The sequence below is a fragment of the Bidens hawaiensis genome, unplaced genomic scaffold (assembly GCF_021521415.1).
Source record: "Bidens hawaiensis isolate Kalapana, Puna unplaced genomic scaffold, B.hawaiensis_p1.1 tig00028042_1, whole genome shotgun sequence".
Taxonomy (NCBI): domain Eukaryota; kingdom Viridiplantae; phylum Streptophyta; class Magnoliopsida; order Asterales; family Asteraceae; genus Bidens; species Bidens hawaiensis.
In genome coordinates this window covers 1-9,782 of record NW_027494557.1, presented here as the reverse complement: position 1 = coordinate 9,782, position 9,782 = coordinate 1, and the positions used below count along the sequence as shown (strand labels likewise).

Genomic DNA, 9,782 nt, shown 5'->3' with positions numbered 1-9,782 from the left:
AATCGTAATAACTAGGTAAAAGTTGTTGCGTTGCGGCTGGTGATATTTCTTAAGTACATTACCATACCAAAACTAAATAAAAAATATAAATTTGTAAACCCTCTAAACAATGCAAAAACAACACTATAATAAAACAAATAGAAATCGATTTCGTTGATGTATAGATAGTGGAAAAAAAAACCTAACTTAAAACACAAGAATAGTCACAGGCACTCACAGTTACTTAAATACACGAAATTCGCGTTCGAGGCTTAAGCAAAGGCAGAGTGCACGTTCTAATATTTTCTTTTCGGACCACCAAATATTTATACTAGTGTCCGGAGGCTAATGTGTGTGTCCGACACGACGTTTGAAGTAACCACCGTCCAACGGTATGTTAGGTATGGCTGCCACCCAACGTACATTTCATCCATGATGGGTCAGTGGTCATATCCGTATGGGCCTATATTTTGGACCATATTTAAGAAATATAATGCAATTTCAATATTTTTTATTCAACTTTGTGATATGACGATTATGACGTATTGATATTCAAAGTCCTATACGGCTATACAAATATACAATGGGTCCTCTAGAGACCATACAATATAAAATTTATATATGAAGGTATAATCAAAAAGTGCGTGGTGGACCCGGTCAGTTATCAAAAAGTGACCAAAGTACAAGGGTGTAAAATATAAATAATTCGGCAGTTACTGTTGAGCTAAAAGTCTATAAAAGCAACCAAATGGATCATTCTCATATTCACAATTCACATTCACCCCACCACAAATCCTTTCTCCTACAAACCCTTAAACATCCATCATGAGAAAACATCTTTCTTCTCTTCTTACTCTATGTTTTCTTGTCCTCGTCTCCCACACTCCGACCAATAATGCCACTGGTCGGAGCCTGATAGACGGGATATTTCTGCCAAGCCAAAAGAATGAACAACCATATCGAACCGGTTTCCATTTTCAACCACCAAGCAATTGGATGAATGGTATCTTTTTTAATATTTTTTTTCAAAGTTTTTTTGTTGATGTATTTATTGTAGCTAATTAATTTTTCGTTTGTCTTGCATTAAATGGATGTGATCGGTTGTTGGATGGAAATTTGCAGATCCCAATGGTGAGTTCATATTTCTTTTATACAACTAAATTTTATACAACTAAAGTATTTATTAAATGTTGGTTAGATTCCATTGCTTAGTTACAAAGAAATCCACTATGTTACTTTCTTGTTGCATACATATTTTATTAAGAATCGTCATAAAACGTCATCTTTTGGTACACGGTACATAATTTTTTTTGAATGGCAAATTTTTTAGATGTTCACGTTTGTTAGACTCGAAATTAAAACCTTTCAAACCCGCTTAACCTAAGATGTTTAAACGCTTTGCATTTCTAAATACTTAATAGAGCACTAACCCCATCTATAGTACAAGGTTGATATTAAGATTATTAGTTAATATAAATATAAATAAATAAAATATTAACAAAAATATTATATATTTTTATTAATTTGATTGGATAAGGTGATGAGTAAGAAAAGGATCCCACCAAATACGCAAGAAAGGTGGAAAAATCGAAATCGCATCCCGCCGCCGAGACCCACTTTTTCTTTACTTATTATTCTTTGTTACCCATTTCTGTATTATTTATTATTATCGTAAATATAAGTGGATAAGACTAAGAAAACTTGGAAATATGGGTTTTACTTCTGAGTTATTCAATAAATTATACGTATACTAAAAATCATTTCATAACATTATTATATCAAAAAGATTGATCAGAAGTGACGATAATCAATTATTATAATTTTAATACTTATTCTTGCATGTTTTTAATCAAAAGCTTTTCTGTGTTAAAGCATATAAACAAAAATATAATAATCTTTATTACCCAAATTCCCTAATAATAAGAACTATTATAAAACTGTCATTATAAAGATTAACAGTTTTATAATAAAAATATTAACAACTTTATAATAAATGTTGTGTTTCGGGAGAGATTAGGGGTAGAGGACGACCTATGCATTTTGCCTCATACTTATGTATTACAGAGCTGAGGGTCTCCTGAAAGCCACCTCTCTATCCCGTTGGATAGAGGTACGGTGTGCCTACATCCCACCCTCCCAGACCCTACTTATAGCTTTGCTGTTGGTGGGACTTAACTGGGTATGATTGATTGATTGATAAATTTTATAGGTCGGTTTGTATTGATGTATATATACTTTTTGCAAGCAGGACCGATGTTATACAAAGGAGTATATCATTTTTTCTACCAATACAATCCTGAAGGCGCCACTTTTGGCACCATCGTGTGGGGCCACGCTGTATCACACGACCTAGTCAACTGGGTCCACCTTGACCCCGCGATCTACCCAACAGATGAAGCAGACATCAACAGCTGCTGGTCAGGATCCGCTACCATCCTCCCAGGAAACATTCCCGCCATGTTATACACTGGCAGCGACTCAAAATCCCGCCAAGTCCAAGACCTCGCGTGGCCCAAAAACCTCTCTGACCCATTCTTACGAGAATGGGTCAAGCACCCTGGAAACCCAATAATAACCCCACCAGCTGGGGTCAAAGACGACTGTTTCCGTGACCCCAGTACTGCATGGGTGGGGTCCGACGGCGTGTGGAGGATTGTTGTCGGTGGTGACCGTGACAACAACGGTATGGCGTTTTTGTACCAAAGTACGGATTTTCTAAACTGGACCCGGTACGAGCAGCCCCTTGCTGGTGGGGCTGCTAGTACTGGGACCTGGGAGTGTCCCGATTTTTTTCCTGTCTCGTTGAATAGTACCAACGGGGTGGATACCTCGTCTTATAGTGGGAGTGTGAAGCATGTGATGAAAGCCGGGTTTGAAGGGCATGATTGGTACACGATCGGGACGTATACTCCCGATCGTGAAAACTTTTTGCCGCAAAATGGGATTAGTTTAAGTGGGAGCACATTGGATTTAAGATACGATTATGGAAACTTTTATGCTTCGAAGTCATTTTTCGATGATTCAAAGAATAGGAGGGTTTTGTGGGCTTGGGTTCCCGAGAAAGATTCGCAAGATGACGATATTGAAAAGGGATGGGCTGGTCTTCAGGTACATTAGTTTGGAGTCGTGTAGGAGTAGGAGTAGGAGTAGGAGTAGGAGTAGGAGTAGGAGTAGGAGTAGTTGAAAATAATTTTAATTTTAATTTTAATTTTTATATTTTTAGACATTTCCAAGGGCGCTATGGATTGATAGAAGTGGAAAGCAATTAATCCAATGGCCAGTGGAGGAGATAGAATCACTTCATGAAAATGAAGTTAAGCTACAAAACAAGAAGCTTACATCTGGATCTGTTGTTGAAATACAGGGGATTACTGCTTCTCAGGTTTGTACCTTGTGCAATAAGAGTTGTACGTTATCCGTTGTTGGTTGTATAGTTGTATGATCTTTGACATGGTTTTGTTTTTTAACTTTTTTTTAGGCGGATTTTACGATCTCGTTTAAACTGGAGGATCTAAAAGAGGCTGAGGTTTTGGATACGAGTTCGGCTGACCCGCAAGTATTATGTACCGAAAGGGGTGCATCAAGCAAGGGTGCGTTTGGGCCGTTTGGGGTGTTGGCTATGGCATCTAAGGATTTGAAAGAACAAACCGCAATCTTTTTTAGAGTTTTTCAAAGTCAAAGCGGACGGTACTATGTACTCATGTGTAGCGACCTTAGCAGGTTAGTACTATTTTTTTTTTGTTGATAGATTAAAAGGTTGACGCTGTGATTATTAAATTGTCATTATATACTCGTTTTTTGTTTAAAAGGTCTACGGTCAGAAGTACCATCGACACAACAAGTTTTGGTGGGTTTGTTGACATAGACCCTCAATACAATGAGATCTCACTCCGAAACTTGGTACGTAAATTTTGTTTAATGTTTAAATGAGCGTAAATATCCAAATTGCATAGTGCATACTTGGATTTCGATTAGTATTTTCATATATTTTCTATTTTTATTTGAATTATTGAAACCCCTTTGATTTGTTTATGCATTTTGATTTTTGAACCATTGGTTATTGAATATTACAGATAGATCACTCTATTATCGAGAGTTTTGGAGCTGGAGGAAAGACATGCATTACAAGCCGAATTTACCCTGAATTTGTTAATTATGAAGAGGCTCATCTTTTTGCATTTAACAATGGGTCTCAAAGTGTTAAGATTTCTCAAATGAGTGCTTGGAGTATGAAAAGTGCAGAATTTGTTGTTGATCAGACTGCAAAAAGTGCAATGTAAAGTGTTAGAAAACTCTATAATTATAAAGAGAATATTCTTGTTTAAAGGTAAAGTAGAACAAACATTGAGACCGTAAGAGATAGTTTGGTAGCTCTTTTATGAAGGTCATTCTTTGTTGGTTTATTCCTTGTACAAAATTTTGGACTTTGTGGCCATTTTTTAGGCATTCTTATGTTATTAAGATGTAATAGTTTGCGCAAAACGGCAAAGACATGATGCCATTGTACCAAATTATTGTTCATTAATATACTATTTGAGTATTGATTTTGACATTTTGTATTTGTTCATTATTGTTTTTTTTAAAATCGTATCGATGGTTAGTGGCCTCTTTAACCATGAAGGTCTCATGGTACTTTTTTCATAAAGCGTTAATAAATAAATCTATATTTACACTCACAAGGTCCATAGGACACAGAGCATTTCTAATGGATCTTACATGACAATGTTTGAATTTAAAAACATAAATCATTTTTTTCTTTTTAAATTTGGTGACATGCTATACTTTGTGACACTAGCAGGCATGGAGTGATTGTAAAACAAATATGTTATTTTATAACCTTTCAACCTAGTAAAATAAGAAATCTAATTGAAAGATTTGGTTGAAATTGTTCGATCGGAAATTAAAGCTTGAAAAGAATGGACCGCGATTAAAACTACTTGTGTCGTGTCAAGCCTTCTTTCATCTCCCTTGGAAATTAAATTGATTGTGTTAATGAGTGTTCATATGTGAACCAAAAGTTAACTTTGTTTAATATACTTTGTTTAATTGGAACGGAGTGCTTTTAACGAGCTAATATCTTCACAATATTATATTTGAATTTGGATAAAGAGGTATAATATAAAAGAATGAAATAAAGGTATAAAAATTTGGAAAAACATAAAAATACAAGGTTCGGTTCAATTAAAGTCAGTTAATGGCATATTAACCATAACCATTACCATAACCATAAGCGAGTGGTCGGTTAATCATATTCACTTAACCATAACTGTCGATTTTGTTCGGTTATACATAGTTAATTTGGATTAACGGTTTGGTTTTGCTCACCTCTACTACTGACGATCTTACTCCTTGCCCTAGTGCCACACCCCAACCTAAAATGGAAATGTCGGGGCACGAACTGATTGTTCACAACTCACAAAGTATTATCATGCAATTGTAAGGTGACAATATTTAATTATTTATTTTAAATAAAAATTTACAAATCAGTACATCAATTCATAGAATATTACAAATAAATCTAAACTATCTTGTATATATATTTTATCTTAGAGGTCATCACTAAGTGTTCTTCACCTTGATAGATAATCCAACCTGCAAATGCGTACAAAATAGAAAAGGTTTGTCAACACGGGGTTAAGTGAGAAAATCACCAGTTTTGACACTAACAATAATATATAGAAAATCGTAAAACTGTTATCTGTGAGTATGAACAATCAAACCATAGCATGTAATATTGTAAACAAATAATGATGAGCGGCTAAACCATTGCCATGCGAATCGAGCGTTGGTTGTCATAATTGAGTTGTCGATGAACCATTGTCTTGCGATCGGACGCTGGCCACTACGACATGATGTGACAATTGATAAATGATGGACCTCTCAGAATGCGATAAATAAACAAATAAGCAAGTTAACAAATAGCAAATATTCATTCAATTGATACACAACACAAATATTAACAGTTGGCATTTGATAGTAAGATATAGTATGTAAACGATTAATAGTAGGTACGCATAAGCACCCAAAACATATGAAAACAAGTAAAATAGGGGAGTGATTACTTACCTAATTAGATGAACAAAATACAAGTGAGGATGTGAGAATGTTAAACCTTTCGGGATTAGCGTCAATGAGTCCAGTTTTTGTTACGTGTTGATGGTGAACGACCATCACCTCGTCGCAACATGTTCTTGAGTTAGAATGCTACTGACGAGGCTGATGTGACAACAATTAACTATGGGGTTATTGGTCGCGAGGTCAGGAAGAAGGTGTATGCTCGTTTAATTGAGTTTTAACTAACCCCATATAGTATAATACGTAAATGATAATGACAGTGATATATTCATTAACGGGATTTGATAATTGATCTTATTCTTTAATTAAACGTGTCTATGTGAGTTGTAACATACCTATAAACAATCTTCAACAATCAATTCCAAGTAAAATATGAAGATTAGGGTTCAAGTAAACAATATGGGTCACGATATTGAATCAAATACGGGTTACGGGTTCTAGTTTGTTAATAATATAATATAACTTTTGGCATATTTGCAAAATGGTCCTTTAACTTCTTGTGTGGATACAATAAGAGTTTAACTATAGTTTAGGATGAAAAATATATATAAATCAAAGTTGTTTTGATAAATTAAATAATATAATATACAATAATAATAAAAAATATTTGTTCATTATTGTTTTTTTAAATCGTACCGATAGATGGTGCCCTCTTTAACCATGAAGGTCTTATATGATACTTGTTTCATAAAGCGTTAATAAATAAATCCATAATCACACTCACAAGGTCCCTTGGACACAAAGAGCATTTTCAATGGATCTTTCATGACACCATTTGAATTTAAAAACATAAATTACAAACCACTTTTTTAGTTGTGGTTGTACCATCTTGACACCATTAGTTTGTTTGAATTTGAAAACATAAATTACAAACCACTTTCTCAGTTGGAGTGGTACCATCTTGACACCATCAGTTTGAAAGATCAGGTGTAGTGGTCACGTTGTTGGCCAACGTTATGTTGAAACCGCAGGGGTACATCCCCCCTGCGTTATGTTGACATTTTTTTTGTGCGTTTTAGATACAACGCGAGAATGGCACTCAGATCCAAAAAAAAATACCGTTGGTCTTGGAGCCGTTGGCTTGGAGCCGTTGGGGTTTTTTTAAAAAAAAATAATTAATTATATTTATACTATATAAACAAACCAAACTCATATTTTTAACACATTCCTTCCAATCTACCAATTTACACAAATATATATATCTTTTACACTAATATTTCTACCATCATGTTTCCAAACAACAACCAAAATATTCTCGGTTTCGGTCAATATGCCCGTCAAGCCAACCAAAATCCACAACCGAACCAATCTACCGCCCCGACGCCAACCGTACCCGTCCCGCAAATGTATGACCCGCAAATGGCCGCGTACGTTGCACTTTTACAAAGCTCTATGCCAAATGCGGTGCCCGGTTTTCAAAACCCAACGACAAACATTTTTGCGGGTTCGGGTTCCCAACCCGCCCTAGAGACCCAACCCGAGGTCGAGTTTGTGCCGGAGACACAACCCTAGGGCGGTTCGAGCCAACGCGGACGTTCGAAAAAACACGCAAAGAAGTCCACCGGCGAACCTCGGGTTAAAAAGACGGTGATAGCGTGGAGAATCGACGAGTGCGTACTATGTGCTCGTGCTTGGTGCCAAATATCGGAAGATGCCAAATGCGGTAGGTTTTTAAAATGCATATATATTTTTTAAAATTTCTTATAACAAACATTAAACTTGTAATGTTTTTATTTTTTTAGCGAACTATCAAAAAACGGGGGTATTTTGGCACAAAATTATAGAGAGGTTTCACAACCTTGGCTGGGACTCGCGTCGAGAAAAAGATTCGCTATTGTCGAAATGGGGCGACATAAACACCAAATGCATGGCTTTCCATACGGTTTTCTCTCAGATGAATCGAACTAGGAGTAGCGGTGTCTCGGACGCGGAAGTCATGGATAACGCGTTGGTTGAGTTTCAACATAAGGTCGGCGGGACCTTCAACTACTTTGGCATTTGGAAAGACCTATTGAGGCATCACCCAAAATGGGGCATGGTGTTGGATGCCGAAGCCGAAGCCGAAGGCGAAGGTGGTCCGCGTAAAAAAAAGTCTAAAACATCATCTTCGGTTGATCCAGACACGCCCCGTTCTGACGCTCGAAACTTCAACTTAAGCGATAATGACCCCGTGAATACTACCGACATGCCTCAGCCGGGGGTAGAAGAACCAAAGGCAAAGGAAAGGGGAAAGGGGCCGGTTCGTCGTCGGCAACGGGTTCGAATCCCGAATTGGAAAGCCAATTCCAATTAATGAACTCTCGACTCCAAGATTTACACAAACTTGGAACCCAACGACTTCAAGTAAATTTGGACGCCGTCGACCTACTTCGAAGGAATGAGATGGACAAAGACATCGAGATTTTATCAAACGAGCTATCCGAAGACGACCCGATAGTCCAATCTCTAAAAGCCAATCGACGAGCGAAAATTTTAGAAAAATATAAATGAGTTTTAGTTTTATTAGTATTATTTATGTTTTTTTATTTTAATTTGATGTATTTTTTTTTAATTTAGTTTAATGTATTTTTTATTTGGAAGTTTAATGTAATTTTTAATTTTATGTTAATTTAATTAAATGATTTAGTATTTAAAAAAACAAATAAAATTAATAATGACTGGGCGCCATGTGACGCATAACCCCTGGTGGTGGAGAGTTATGACACACCTGTTTTTGTACAAAACCATAACTCTGACTGGGCGTCACGTGGCGCATAACCCCTGACAGTGGAGCTTTATGACTACACATGGTCTAAGTGAGATCAGAGACAAACATTTGAGAGTATGCATTACTCACACTGATATAGATTAAATAAAGTAAAAAGTAGAGTAAACCGTTGGAGAAGAAATAAATATTTTTGTAAAGTAGTTTAAATCTTACGTGATATACTAAGTTAACATATTAAAACAGTATTGGATATGTTGCACCAGTGAATAGTGATACTCCAATATTTGGGTCTTTGATCACAAATAAAAGGTCCATTGGCCAGTCCACTATGATATTGGAAATAATATCATATGATGTTGAGGTGGTTAACATATTCATTTTTTTTCTTTATTTTTAACATATACTTTGCCATAAATCAACAATCCCTGCCAGCGAGGTTTGAATCTTTGACCTTTAAGGAAGAGAGTATCTACTAATCGTCTAGCTATCATTGGACCGAATATCGACTTATTATAATTAAGGCATGAAAATTGGTTTTGTAACCAACAAACCTTTGATGTGACTTTTTGCATACTAAGAAAGTTTAAATAAACATACTCGACATTTTAAAACTTCTATAATTGTTGCACTTTTTATTTAACCGGTTTGGTTTTTGTTTTACATGGCAAAAAAAATTGTAGTTTCAATCAAGAAAAAAAACAAAAACAAGAAACTAACGCTTCAAGCCACTTTAAATCCATTAGAAGGAAAAAAAAAAAACTTAGGAAGGATTTAGTACACTAAAGTGTTAATTGGTGTATTAATATTTTTTGCTAACATACGCAGTCAATAACCAATATATCATTTTCTTTAAATTTGGTGACAGGCTATTCTTTGTGAGACACTAGCAGGCATGGAGTGATTGTAAAACAATTTTATTTATTATCTTTGAACCTAGTAAAAGAAAAAATTGAAAGATTTCCTTAAAATTGTTCGTTTGAAAGTTTCTCAAATAGGTAAAACCACTCTGTACCAATTAACG

General features: G+C 35.6%; 1 protein-coding gene across 1 annotated transcript; it reads left to right on the top strand.

Moving 5' to 3' along the window:
* Positions 1 to 722: 722 nt before the first annotated feature.
* Positions 723 to 4,529, top strand: LOC143576277 (beta-fructofuranosidase, insoluble isoenzyme CWINV1-like). The gene is made up of 7 exons (XM_077060405.1): positions 723 to 982; positions 1,102 to 1,110; positions 2,228 to 3,087; positions 3,203 to 3,361; positions 3,458 to 3,699; positions 3,789 to 3,879; positions 4,053 to 4,529. The coding sequence occupies exons 1-7, from the start codon at positions 805 to 807 to the stop codon at positions 4,257 to 4,259; spliced, it is 1,746 nt and encodes a 581-aa protein (XP_076916520.1). The 5' UTR covers positions 723 to 804; the 3' UTR covers positions 4,260 to 4,529.
* The last annotated feature ends 5,253 nt before the right edge of the window (positions 4,530 to 9,782 follow it).